Below are 14,997 nucleotides of genomic sequence, written 5' to 3' on the forward strand. Positions count from 1 at the left end.
GGTCATAGATATTATATGCCGCCTTTTTGTTTCGTTAATATTTAATAAAAAGGAGTATATACTTCTTTATAGCACTGTTTATTAAACTGTACAAGGTAATTCTAACTACCGTGTGCAGTGTTGAAACCCTAGTTGTAACCATTCGACTGAAAGCTATTGAGCAGTACTTTCAGATGGAACTATTTGTTAAGCTGTACAAGGCAGTACGACCTCACGGAAAAATAGGAGACTGTGAACAGTCTACAAGGATATCTCTTTCCATTATAATCTAAAAAAAATTCAGGATAAATAATATGGCCCCAAAATAATTATTCAGGGGTGCCAATAACTCTTCCTCCTTCCGTCTGAAACTTGGACGTCGATCACGCGCGCGAGTGTTCTCATTCCTTGACAAAACACGCGAGACCGCAAGAAATGACACGCGCGAACTCGCGAGAAATCGTGCGAGCGAGCGAGAATTCGCACGAGCGTGAGCATTTACGTGAAGCACGCTCGAGCACTGACGTTTAGTTCGCGCGAGATTACTTTCAGCACTTTAACGCGTATTTGAGGTAATGCTAGAGGAAGCAATTATCATACTTAAAAAGAATCATTGAGATTTGTAAGAGAATATTTATATTTTTGGGGTTATGCTTACAGTCTACATTTCACTGACTTGTTATTTGCGACGTTGAAGCCATGTCAAGCCTAGCCATGTCAAGTATTATTTTTAAGGCACGGCCAAACCCACTTATTAACTGTTGCTTTGCGGTAAGCGATTCTTTTGAGAAGGATAATCCTTTTGCTAAAGGAAGCCGGAACAAGCACTCCTTTGTTCCATAACCAGACAACCAGACAGTGGATCATGACCCCCTACCCGCATTCGTGACTGAAACTTGCGTTACATTTATGTCACGACCCCATCGTCACGAAATGTTGATCCATTTGTGCGTGAAGCCTAAGAAGATTACGACTAATCTAACAAGATGTGTTTCTTTATGAAGAAACAAAGTGATAGCGTGTGCGTTGGCGTAAATATTGTCAAAATCTTGCCAGTGTTGCGTTGTTGCAAGGTTGGAGACAACAAATCCCGATAGTTCCGATTATGGCGCTCCTGTTACATGGCATGCGAGCTAGCGTTTTCTTCTCGGAAACGACAACAGCAACAACGGAAAATGACCCACCTTGTTTACGAAAAGGTGACATGTGCTTCTGGAAAAATCGAAGTATTTATCGAATGGGCAAGGAAATCCGCAGGTACGTTAACAGCATTCAGGGTATTTCCCGTTTTGCGTCACGGGCCATAATTGTTCGTATTTACCCTGTGGGTAGTAAGCACTGCTTGAACACCTAAACAATATTCCTTCTGTCTCTCTTCAAGGCGGTTTTTCGTGTTTTTCTGCCCTTTAATCTCTGCTTAGTCGAACGGATCTCATTTGCCCGGAAGAGCCAAGCCAAAAACAGAGATAATACTGCAACACGCTATCATTGTTTGGAATTAACAGTCGCACATAAAAGTAAATTTAGGATTCTTGAGTGGGTATTTAGTTACATTTTATCGCAAAACCGCGAGATCTAACCCCGTAACTAAAACCTGGCAATTATCAAATGCCAAAAAGGCTATTTAACGATTTTGAGGACTGTCAAACGTTTCGTGCCGAAAGAAGACGCTACAACAATCACATGCACGGTGGTCAATAGAGAACGCGTGATCAACGTCACCCAACACAAGCAACCGACGAAAGAGCCACTCGAACCGCCCAACTTTCACTCACGTTAATTGTGCAGCGGGTATAAAGACACCCTGTGTTAATGTTTATCTATGGTGAAATTCTTCGCGTGTAACTGAAGCGAAGAATAGTTTCCGACGGCATCCAATTAAATTTGTTCGACAATGGCTAACGGTACTAGCAGATGGAAAGCTTCGATGCCGTTCCTGTTATTTGCTCTCTTTCTCGCGGGTATGTAACGTTTTTATCTTGCAATTTAATTCAATGTTAATTTAGTCTTCGTTGCGAATTGAATGTGTGGTCAAGGCTGAGATAAGAGTGTCGAAGAGATAGTTAAGACGTGGTATTAATTAAGCTCTTAAAGTGACAAACATATGTTTCATTAGTTCGTCACATTTGTTAACGATTGATATCAAAGAAACTGTTGACATTGCCTCGCAGAAGTAACAAAACATGTAACTATATTTAACCGAAACCAAACTTAGGGTCATAACGAAGCATGCACTAAACGATAACGTTAAACAGTCCCTTTTACTTGCAAAGAGCTTAACTTTAGTTGTAAAAACGATTCAACGAAAAACAAGTTATAGAATTAATCAGCTATTTTCCTATCTAAAAATGAAGATTCAAGGTTATCTTGAAAAGATAAGATTGCACCTTGAATATTTTTTTCTGTCTCAGCGCCGATTAAGTTCACAGGGAAATAAATAGGCTTATCTCCCTCAAGGGGGGAGATTTTCGATCCCATGTATTATCTGCGTCTTAAGTTAAAGCTGAAGGTGGTTTAGCGTTTTCTAGATATTTTCTAATCTCTGAAAAAATTCTTTAAACTGTGGTTAAAAATAAAAGGATGGAATCCAAAGGGTGACGTTCGTCAGCCGATATTTGAAAAGAAAAGGTCATCGGTCATTTTTTTGTTGTAAACCCCGGAAATATTTTCGGCAACAGAATAAAAACAAACATAAAAACATGTATAGCAATTGACAGTTTGTTTCACACTCATGATCAACCTTAACCTGCGATCAGGCGTTCTTTTTTTTAAAAGGAAGTGATAAGTAGGAAGGTCGTTTTTCTTCTGGGCAGTTCGTTGACTTTAAAATGGTCACCAGGTTGCTTGGGAAAATCAGAGATTGTAGAGAAGATAAGATTAAAAGACGATAAGCGGAAAGGCTGATATGATGAAGAATAATTTGTTTTGGGGTCCTGATGATATCCACCTTTTTCTTATCTATTGCATGAAACAACTAAGATAACACACAATCAAAAGATTGACCCTTATTCCATAACATTTACATTTAGAAGGAAGCCAGTCTGTGATATAAATGAAAAAGTTTAACAATTTCTTATGGTAACCCAAGTGAGTTAAATTTGCCAGAAAATGAAGTTGTAAACTGCCATTCATCAAGTTCTAAGCACTATAAATAAAGTCCAGTCAGGTTAACGTTAAAAAAATGAGTTTCGTTCTGAAATATACCGCCAAAACTCGTCCGGGGCATTAAAAGTGTGCTTTTCATTCCAAAAAATATAGCAGAATTGAAAAAAGATAAATCGGATACAATTAATGCGAGTTTCACTGCTCGTAAACTAACTAAAGATCATAATATATTTGGATCTCTTATAATGCGATTAAAGCAGGGGGTGATCAGGGATATGGATGGGGGACCGTATTTTAGGACATGATACCTCTTGATAATACCCTTTTATTTTATCTGTTTACTTTTTTCTATTTCAGTGTTTATCATATCCCTGATTATCTTTAACAAAAATAGCACAAAGACGGCAGATCTATTTCGAAGATGATCCCTTGTTTTGTCGGATTGACTTTGAAATGTATCTCACACTCCGCTCTAATGGGTTGTTTTTTGAAAGAGCTGTGCACTTGTTGTGCTTGTTGCCCGTTTTGCTTTTCAATTACAAACCAACACAATGGCAGCCTTGCAATTTAGTATATAGAAAACAAAGTAATTGCCACGAATTTGCTTTTGCCGGGTATGAAAGTAAGGTTTTCTAACATACCATTACAAATAACCAAATTTAAATTCTTCAAATTTTTGATGTCGTCACGTGTCCTCTTAGATCATTAAGGTGCACACAACAAAGCCTAGTTTACACGAGCAATTCTTATATGACAATTTTTATGTGACAATTTTTATTTGCTCGTAAAGATTTTTTTTTTTTTTATATTTTATTAATTTTTTCCAGTTTTACAGATTTTTAAAAGTAATTAAATAAAGTAACAAAAAAAAATATATAAGTTAAAAGGTAGATAAATAAGTAAAAAAAAAAAAAGAAAAAAAGAAAAAAAAGGGGGGGTGGCTGCAGAAGCAAATTAAAACTGATAATTTCAACTTAGTGTTTCTAAAAGTATTTCCCATTTCTCAAGGTGCAGATTTAATTTGTTCTTTTCTTTGGCAAGGTATTCCTCTATTTTGAAAATCTTTTTGAGGTGTGCAAGGAAGATGATAAGGCTTGGAGCAATGGATTTTCGTCTGCAGAAAAAGATGGTCTGCTTTGCTATTAACACGATATGATTCAAGAGCATAAAGTGGCTCAGATTCTATGTATGCCAACTTCAACCAAATCCGAGTAATAACATGATTTCTTGTTAACGAGTACGTTCTTGTTATTCCACACTATCTCATTCAAAATATCCTCGACTTGATCAGGCGAGGTCGACGTGTTGAATTTAGACCATAACGTCAAGCATTCAGCGTAAAAAGGGCTCACTTTTACAGGAAGACCATTAAGACTAAAGTTACACTTCAAGAGATAAGGGCCTCCGACCTGCTTTTAAAGTGTATCCAAGACACGTTTCCAGTCAGCAGCGTATTCCGGGTCCACATAGCGTTTAAAAAAAGACATTTTCTGCGCTTGAATAAGAGATTCCAAGTGTATCATTTTAAGCCCTCCATTTTCGATGTTATTTATTAGAGCACGTCTTTTGACTTTGTCCTTTCCTTTCCATATAAAATCAAAAATAATTTTGTTGGCACTCTTAATTATTTCATTCGAGAGAGGTAACTGTGATGCACGATATAGAAACTTCGAGATAGCAAATGTTTTGACAATTTGGATCCTGCCTAAAACAGTTAAATTCCTCCATTTCCATAAATTAAGTTTCTTTTTCAAAGAATCCAAGATTGATTCAAAGTTTGATTTTGCTGCTTCCTTTTTATTATACGAGAAAAAGATACCTAATATTTCAATACAGCTCTTGATGTCCACGTTAATATTAAAATCAGTAGGAGAAGGAGTACCCAGATAACAGGCTTCTAACTTCCTCTTATTTAGCTTGAGGCCGGAGCACAGACCGAAATCGTTCAGTACTTTCAAGAGGTTATCATCAGACTGATCGTCTTTCAAAAATGTCGTCATATCGTCAGCAAATGCAGTTAATTTAACATCATGTTCATCCCGAAGCTTAATACCTTTAATCTCATCGCTGCCTCTTATATATATAGCTAATGTTTCTAGAGCAATAATAAAAAGATAGGGGGATAGTGGATCGCCCTGTCTCACCCCGCGCATTACGTCAAAATGAACAGAAGAAAAGCCGTTATTCATGACGCAACTTTGGATATTAGAGTAAAAGGTGTTGACCCATTTAATAAAGGATTGACCGAAATTGAAGGCTGACAAGGCCTTATTTAAGAAGGTCCAATCCAGAGAATCGAAAGCCTTTTCCAAATCAATAGCTAGAAGAAGACCCGATAAATTATTTTCTTTGGTATAAAACATAATATCATCTATTATTCTGGTGCTATCAAAGATTGATCGGCCCTTAACATAGGCGCATTGATTTTCATGAATAATAAGAGGTAAAACAGTTTCTAACCTTTTGGCAATAGCTTTGGATGCAATCTTGACATCCACATTTAGGAGAGAGATCGGCCTCCAGTTTTTAATATACATTTTATCTTTTCCCTTCTTTTCTATCAATTTAATTATGGCCATTTTCTGAGAAGTTGAAAGTTCACCACACTCATAGGCTTCATTGAGACAGTCCACTACAAGATTACCCAGGAGTGGCCAAAAGGCCTTATAGAACTTAGCTGTCAGACCGTCATTGCCAGGGGCTTTCCCAGTTTGAAAAGTAAGGAGCGAGCGATAACATTCGTTGTATGTAAGTCTTCCTTCGCATTTTTCCTTTGTTTCTTTGTTTAACTTGGGTATAGAAGGATTGTGTAGGAATCTGGCAGCTACATCCCCATCACTGTTAGAGCCATGATCTTGGTACAAATCTGAATAAAATAATTTAAGCTGATCCAGAATTTCTGAAGGATCAGTAGTAACTCTGTCATCATCCAATTTTAATTTTCTAATACAAGAAGAGCTATTGTTTTGGTTTTCAAGTCTTAAGAAATAGCTATTATTTTTTTCCCCTTTTTCGAACCATCGGACGCGAGATCGAATTATAGCACCTTGTGTGATGTAGTCATATGCTGATTCATATTTAATTCGCGTTTCCTCCAGACCAGTGAAGTTTTCGGTAGTGGGAGTTTCATCGCATATTTCCTGCCATCTTTTGACTTCTTTTTCTAGTTCAAATAACTTGTCTCGGCGCTCTTTTGCCTTTTGCTTGCTAAATGAAATTGTTTCTTTTCGTATTCTGTACTCAATTATATCCCAGAGAAGGCGTTTGCTGGTTATGTCCTTGTACTCTTCTAACCAGTTTGAGTATGAATTCTTAATAAGATCGGTATATTCACGATCGTCAACAAGGCTTGAGTTAAACTTCCAGTAAGAGGGGCCCGGTTTATGTTCTACGATCTTTTTAAAATTCAAAGTGATAGCCGAGTGGTCAGTTTTTATTGCCGGGATGATATCGGTGGAAAAAATATCCTCTTGAGTCGAATTACTTATTAACCAAACGTCCAATCTACGTTGAATTGTAGAATTTGGTTTTCTCCATGTGAAACGCTTTTTTTTCTGGGTGATGAATTCTCCAAATATCAATTAACTCGTTGACTAACATGATGTCCCTAACAATTTTCACACTTTTCTGTTTAATCTTTGGGTGACCATCTTGACAATCCAAATCTTCGTCAAAGAAAATGTTAAAATCACCTCCTATGACGATTTTACTGTTTGGGTCAAATTCGTAGCTATCAAGTTTTCTTTCAATCTTTTGAAAGAAAGCTTCCTGTTCGTGAATTTTGTTTGGTGCGTAGATGTTTACAAACAAAAATGGGGTATCTTGTACCACAGCTTCTAAAATGATGAACCGACCGTTCGGATCGCAAAATACGGATTTCTGCTCAAAATCTAGCCCTTGTTTTATTAACACTAAAGTGCCCTTACTATGATTTGAGCCGTGTGAAAATATCATTTTGCCCTTCTACTGCGTATTCCAAAAATTTTCATCTTCACTCGAGCTATACGTTTCCTGAAGGAAAGCAATATCCGCTTTCTGTTTTACAAGCCACATCAATATTGCCTTTCTTTTGTTTAAAGAACGCAAGCCTCGCACATTTAAAGAAACAAGTTTAAAATCTGTCATAGACATCATTAATTTTTGCTATTAAAATGACCCATACAAAACAAAGTCACCAAACAAAAGAACCTAGCCGAAGGGAACAATAACAATGTAATTATTGCTATCAGTATTTACAGCACCTTTAGTATAATGCCCAGTGAAAAAATACCAAAAAATTACCATACGGAAAAAAATTGCAGTATATGTAAATTAAATTAAAACTTAGAAACATTCTCTGGATGGTAAATAACGAGAGAAAAATAAATAAATAAATAAGCGAAAAAAGCCAAAGCTTACCTCTTGTGTGATCTTTCGGAAACAGAAAAGGAAAGATACACCGTACATATAAAGCCCCTGCAGCCTCATAAATAATACTAAGTGGTCGATATGAAGATGTTAAACTCTTATGGCTACAATTAGCAAGTTTGAAGATGGTTCTACGGAACCATTTAGGCTTACAGCCTGAGATAATGTTCAGTTCAGTTCCAGTTTATTCAGGGACAAACATCCCATCGATGTATAACATGTCAGGCCTGCTTTTGCTGAAGGAAGCCCTTTTCCCTTCTTTTTTTGCGTCCTTGAGCTTCTTAAGTTGTCGTTTCCGAGATGTTTGGATTTCTTCAGGGTAATCATTGAACATGGAGAAATCTCTGTCACGCAGGTGCTTTCCCAGCGAAAGAATTCGTTCTTTGTCCGGGTATTTGAGAAAACGCGCGATGATGGCTCTCGGACCTTTATTTCTCGGCATGCCCAGGCGATGAACTCGCTGGAAATCGATGTTAGCTGTATCGGTGACATATAATTCGTTCGCCATGAAATCTTGTAACACTTGGAGGGTGTCTTCGGTAGCGTCTTGAACTTCTGGCACGCCCGTGATAATTAGATTTTCTCTTCTCGAGTACGCCTCCATATACAGCAGCTCTTTGCTGAGTTGGTGAACTTTTGACTCTTGCTTCTTGAAATCTTCTAAGGTTTTGGCGTTAAATAAGCTCTTGTTTTGTTCGAATTGCTGATTAATGAATTCCGCGCTTGCTTTCACCTCTCCGAGTGATTTATTATGGCTGCGGCATTTAACTTCTAATGTTTCGACTTTTAGGTCCAATTCATTTACGCGAGACTCTAGCTTTTCAAGCTTCGCCAAAGATTTCGTTAACAGGGTCTCAAGCGTGTCCAGTTTACCCAGCCTTTCCAAAATTTGCTGTATATTATCACTGACCGACATGTTTAGAGCTTCGCCTACGTCTTCGTCTTCGCCAAACTCACTTCTCTTCTTTTTATCTACCGGAGATGACGTCTCACTATCTCTGCTTTCTATGCTTGAGTTGCTGGTTACTCTGGATCTCTCCTTCCTTTTTTGAGATTCCATATAATACGACCAAAAACATCAATAAACTCGCAAAGGCATGCGGAGCTTTGGTGGGCACGTCTTACTCCGACGCGGTCATGCCCAGTCTCTGCTCTCTTGCTCGTAAAGATGGGACAATGTTGCCAGTATTTATGTGACAAATATAACTGTTGACAAGCTGCCGTGTTAGCTTGTATGTGACACATAAAAGTTATCACATACGAAAATTGCTCGTGTAGACGACTCGTCACATGAAATGTGGCAAATATTGCATCAGCATATGTGGTCCCCAATCTCCCACTGGGCAATGTGCGCACTTATCTCTTTGCCTATCTTTGCTTTAAAGGTCACTAAACTTTGGATTGCTGACAAATAATTGTTGTGCCATCTACACAATCAAATATATTTGTCTCATAATAATTGCACGTGTAAGTCTTCGTGCAGATTTCTCCTATTTCCTCTAGGCGACGCCTTTACACAGGCTACAAAGCAATAGCTGCTCTCAAGTACGCAATACGGACCTATTTTTTGTTTTACTTTTTTCCCCTCAGTTTTCCAAGCAAGAGGAGTGAGAGTCGGGCAATGCCCAGACTTCCCGCGCCAGCAATCCCAGAACTGTCCTCCCCATTCCACTGTCGACCAGTGCAAGTACGATGAGGACTGCACGGAAAACAACCAGCAGAAGTGCTGCAAGATCGGGTGTGGAAAGATTTGTCTTAATCCAAGTGATCTGGCGTCAGTCAGCGGTAAGTTTCTCACGTGTATTGTCACGATAGGACGAATCACGTCATGTTATTCTGTCACACTAGGTCTCGCTGTCTTAGGGACGGACCATCATTTTTTTAAGGGGATTGGGCAACTTTTCTGGTCAAGAATTTTTTTTTTCACCTTCAGATTGCGCAAGTTTTTTTAAGTTTTTTTTTTATTTTTTTTTCTCTATGGTTCCCCTTGCAGGATTTTTCAGCCGTTTTTTTCTGTGCAGGATTTTTGTTTGTTAATTGCCCACACAAAAAAACCCTCACAAAAATAATGGTCCGTCGCCCTGTATCACGTCATTTTAGGCGCTTCTGTTACGAAATGTCAAAATTGGACAAGACAAGATTGAAAGATATTGTGGGCGTGATATTGCCTATTAAAACTCGACCGTGCTTATTCGTTCACTAAACGTTCAATTTTATATCTTTGCGGTTATTCGCCCATGCGAATAACCCAAAAATACGACCAGTGTGAAATCAAACATGTCATTACCTTTTTCATGTAACAGGTAATAGTGTGTGCCCAGTATTACCGCGACCTAGTCCGTGCCCAAATGAGCCGAACCAGTGTATTGATAAAAGTGAATGTGGCGCTGGACGCGAGTGCTGCTCCGACGGCTGCAGAATGATCTGTGTTGAGCCTGTAGCTATCCCGACAACAAAAGCGGTCAAAACGTTCTGTAAGTATTATTTCTTTGTCTTTTTGTCGCAATGTGTGAAATTTGAATTTAGCCTTCACTCTTCAAGTTTGTAATTTCCGCCAATCTCCCTATTTGGTTTACCTTAGAGGGGGGAGAGGCTTTGGGCTGTTTTTCTATCTTAGTCCAATATTATTATGATGTTTAAAGGGACTGTGTCACGGATTTTAGCCAAACTTAGGCATAGGAAATGACCATCAAATTTGTTTAAATGTATAAAATAACCTCTTAAAACAGTGAAGGAATATTCAAATAACACTCCAAATGCAAAAGAAGGTACGGATGGCCAAAAGTGTCAAAGATTGAAACGGATTGCGATGTGGGCTTTTGAAATATGGTCCGGCGGAACAGTTTTCAAAGTTAATCTTGTCTGCTTGTAACTTTAACTTATGACGCCCAGGAGACACATTTAGCTGCAAGGAAGCTATGGTTTTGTCATTTAGTATCAAAGAATTAATTTCCTTGCAAACATTTAGTTTCATAGCGAATACTTGGCAAAATTTAATGACATAAAATTAACTTAGCCGTGACATAGTCCCTTTAATTCGATTTGGTACGGTAGTTTGCACATTGCAAAAAGACTGTATTCGCAGGCTAAAAGTGGCTTGACAGGGAGTAGAGGTAATGATAAGCAAAATGATGATTAAGGTTAAGGAAGATTGAGATAAAGAATCAGAATTGCAAGCTGGAAAGTTTTAAGCTATGCTGTCCATGACCTACATTGTAGCTTCGTTTGAAGCCCGGACACACGGAGTGGTGTGAATTAGGACCCGATCCAAAGGTCGGGTGTGGAACGGCCCAACACCGGTTTAGATTCAGGCGGGAGTGCAGTTTATTTTCAGTTGAACCAATTACTTCGGTGACAGAATGCCGTCGTTGGAACATAAATTACTCTTCAACTTTGTTTTCCATTTTCGTCAATCCTATCAAATGATTTACTTTTATGCACCGACATTCCTGGCTATAAAAGGGGAGAAGTTGCGTTTAGCTACTTCAAACTAAAATGGTATAGACAGGGGGGGGGGGGGAGCAACTTCCCATAAATTCTCTTAAATGAAATCTGAGCGATGTTCTCACAAGTTGCAAAGAAATCATCGGGGCGGTAGTCAGCGGATACATCTAAGGCACATGAGCAGTTCTTCTCATTCTGAACTTGCCAAAACAATTTCAACAACAACAACATCATCGTGGTGCTCGCAGGAGAGTTCTGTTTCTTTTTATCCCAGTTTTGTCTTTAAAGCGGTGAAAATGTCTCTGGAAATGTTCTTGATGTCAACGTATGGTGTTTGTTGTGAAATCAAAAAACGACGGAATCGGTAATGAAAACGTAGCGATGGAATTTACTCGTGCCGGATGGAGCTATTGTTCCTGCTCTACTGTTTCGAGGTCAGTGTTTGTTGACTTGGTCGTTTTTTGTTTTACGTTATTTGTGATCCCCACGTGCGTTGAAAATCGTGGTACAACCATTTGCATTTCAGCGCTAAAATGTAACGCGACATCACAAAATTCTGCGTTTTTATAACTACACGACGACGACGAAACGTTTGGATAAAAATAGTACATTTATATTTTTAGTGAAAATAGTTCTGACTCCTTTTCAATCGCTGAATCCATGGCATCGTTGCTGTGGTTGCTATACTTTCCATTTTGCGGGAACAGATCGCCTGCCGCGTCGTCCAAAAACCGCTGACTAGATCGTGAATTGTTCGCGTTGCAAGTTGCGAGAACATTGCTACTCGTTCCCAGACCTCGTTGCTATCTCCCCCCCCCCCCCCCCCCCCATAGACCATATCCAAAAAGGTTGTCATTCACTTCTCTTGTTTGGTCAAGTTTCTGAAAACGCTGATGGTGACACTTGAAAATAAATGAAATAATATGCCACAATTAGAAGTTTCATTTTTTTGGTTAAAGTGCTACTACGATCAAATTTTCGATTTCCATTTTTTTACATTTTCGTGTACAAGAAGACTTTCTTACTTACCTTGCCAATTTTCAATCCATTACGAACATCAGAAGTCGTTTTATTTTAACGTTTATTTCCGATAATTTACGGCCGCCATTAAAAAACCTTGTTCCAATTTGCGAATAGGGAGAATGACGTCAAAGACTCTAAATACTCACGGGTTGAAATTTAATAACAATCAGCATAGAACATTGCACGAAAAATAAGCCTAAAGTTTTTGTTGCTTTTCGCGTGATTTTCACTACATATTGTTATTATAATTTCAACCCGTGAGGTATTTGGAGCCTTTGACGTCATTTTCTCCCTATTCGCAACCAAGCTTGGAACAAGGTTTTTTAATGGCGGCCGTAAATTATCGGAAATAAACATTAAAATAAAACGACTTCTGATGTTTGTAATGGATTGAAAATTGGCAAGGTAAGTAAGGAAGTCTTCTTGTACACGAAAATGTAAAAAAATGGAAATCGAAAATTTGATCGTAGTAGCACTTTAAAAGGCTGCAGATTTGTGACTCATTCAAATTTAAGAGATTTGTATGGAAAAAGCCACCCTGGCCTACCTTTACTTGATCTTTAAGTTAAAGTAATTTAATTTTGTTAGCAAATGATTCTTCTGTGAGCCGAAAATTAACGGCAGCCATCAGTATTTGCATTATTGTACCAAAATAGAAGCTCGACTGTTCTGACAAAAGTATATCCCAGAAGGTGTCTTTTCTACCATCCACATTAGCTTAGTATACTTTGTTTTATGTCGATAGCATGGAAAAGCTGTAATGCCACCGTGGACATAGCCTTCATCATAGATTCTTCCGGGAGCATCGGCAGAAGGAATTACGACAAGATTAAATCATTCGTAAAGTACATCGCCAGGAGCTTTGGAATTTCACCGACAGGAAGCAGGGCTGGTATCGTCTTATACAGCACTAAGGCTTCCGTCAAAGCCCACTTTGGTCGATATCCCACCACAGAAGAGTTTGCCAAAGCGGTAGACGGCCTGCCACACGAAAGAGGTTTCACGTACATTGATAAAGCTCTGGGCGTAGCATATTCGCAGCTTTTCCCGCGCGCGCGAAAAAATGTAACAAGGATTGCAATGTTGTTGACGGATGGCGAACAGACGGATCCGGATGGCACCGTGAACCTTCGACAAGCTTCCGCGCCGTTGAGGCGGGAGGGAGTGCGATTGATAGCGTTCGGTGTAGGGAAGAGCATTGATGTGAGGGAATTGAGGCTGATCGTGGAACGAGACGAGGACGTGGTTAGGGTCATGAAGTTCGATGATCTGATTACCAAAGTGAGGAATTACACAGCAAATCTCTGCCAAGCTGCTGGTAAGAGACTTAAAGGGACACTGTCACGGGGATTTAAATGCGTATCGGTAAAAAGTACTAAAATTGGCGAATAGGTTTTCTTGTACATGAAATGCACCCAGTACATCAAGATGGAGATATAAAGTAAATTGCTGTTGAAGGAAGAAGGGAGCCATAATAATTTTTAGGTGTTTTTCCAGTCCACAAGGACAAAACTTAAAAACACCAGCCTGATTTTTTCAAGTTGAATTCTAAAGTTCCTGATGGCATCACAATAATATCAATATTTTTGTTCAATTTTCCTCATATTTGTTCTGAGCATTTTGCTGCACATCACGACAACAAGCCCTAGTTGTTGATTTTCTTTTATCTCATCGCTTGTATCCGTTGCAATGCAGTGGTATCGTAGAGATGTGATGGACACAGTAGGCGGCGATAGGTCTCTGCGATAGGTCTCTGCGAGAAGTCGCTTCGTGTGTACTGCTTCAAAACAAGGCGCTTGAAATGCAGCGAATTTAATTTGGAATAGCGGGAATGTGAACTAGTTTTCCAATTCAATATACATGACGCTCTGTCATTGGTTAATTTATACTAATTTGTCGCAGCAACTTTTCGCAGAAGTGTGCACTCGATGCGACAAAACTGCTTTTGCTCATTTTGTCGCTGCGATCAGTCAAACGAATTCAAACCAGTGACAAAGATTATCGCAAAAATGCACCATGTCACACGAGGCAACATGTTGCAGCAACTTTGTCGCCGCGACATGTTGAGGCGACTTGTCGCCTAGTGTGTCCCGACCTTTATGGTTCAGTGTGCTATACATTCTCTTATCACATTATTTTCGTTCTCTTTTTTGCCTTATAGAGACGGAACCCATTCACCCCGATGCTGATATCATCTTCTTGATCGATTCCTCAACGGATGTTTCTACGGCACAGTTTGACATGCAGAAACAATTCGTACGCAGAATGGCGCGTTACTTCCTAATATCACCGCTCGGACCGCGAGCCGCGTTCGCCACTTACGGTAGCACGTCATACACCGTCATAGGTTTCTCCGGTTACAGTAGCGACGCCGACTTTAGCCTCAAGATCAACAACGCTAGATTTCTCGGCGGAACGCGGAGAATCGACCAAGCACTGAATCACGCCGCCAAACTATTCCGAGAAACCGGACGAGTTGGCTTAAGAATTGTCATTCTGTTGACCGCAGGAAATTACTACACGGGTCCTGGGGCGAGTAGTGTATCATCTGTCATGATGCCACTGCGCAGTCTCGATGCACATCTGTACGTGATTGGTATTGGGTCCCAGTTCACGCCGTGGATGTTCACGCAAATGGTTCGCGGACCCAGAGACATATTTCAAGTACCGTCCTTCAACGATCTGGCGTTTTGGCAATCAAGGATTGCGAGACAATTGAGGTTAACTACAAATGCCTGTAAGTAAAGATTCATGTTTAATACAGATTTCATCTTATGGTCATACCGAAACGAATAGAACGAGACAGTTTCATCAGCAGTAAAAGCAACACATATGTTGGATATAGATATCCTTACCGTTTACAGTTATTGATCAATCTTCTTTAGACTCTTTTATGGCAAACGCTTGTCTCATTTTTCAAGGATAGTCGATTCATTCATTCATTCATTCATTTATTCATTCATTCATTCATTCATTCATTCATTCAACCATCATTTTATCATTCTTTCATTCATTCTTTCATTCATTCATTCATTCATT

The 14,997-nt window shown here is 39.2% G+C and overlaps 1 protein-coding gene across 1 annotated transcript in view; it reads left to right on the top strand.

The window, feature by feature from the left end:
• The first annotated feature begins 917 nt into the window (after positions 1-917).
• LOC144660673 (uncharacterized) overlaps positions 918-14,997 on the top strand; it is a 69,134-nt gene continuing 55,054 nt past the window's right edge. The window contains 5 exon segments of the mRNA XM_078521358.1: positions 918-1,236; positions 9,082-9,276; positions 9,795-9,965; positions 12,704-13,276; positions 14,120-14,695. Coding sequence (XP_078377484.1) covers positions 1,101-1,236; positions 9,082-9,276; positions 9,795-9,965; positions 12,704-13,276; positions 14,120-14,695 — 1,651 coding nt within the window. The 5' untranslated portion in view covers positions 918-1,100.

Source organism: Oculina patagonica, chromosome 7, assembly GCF_052425735.1.
Source record: "Oculina patagonica isolate OP01 chromosome 7, crgOcupat, whole genome shotgun sequence".
Taxonomy (NCBI): Eukaryota; Metazoa; Cnidaria; class Anthozoa; order Scleractinia; family Oculinidae; genus Oculina; species Oculina patagonica.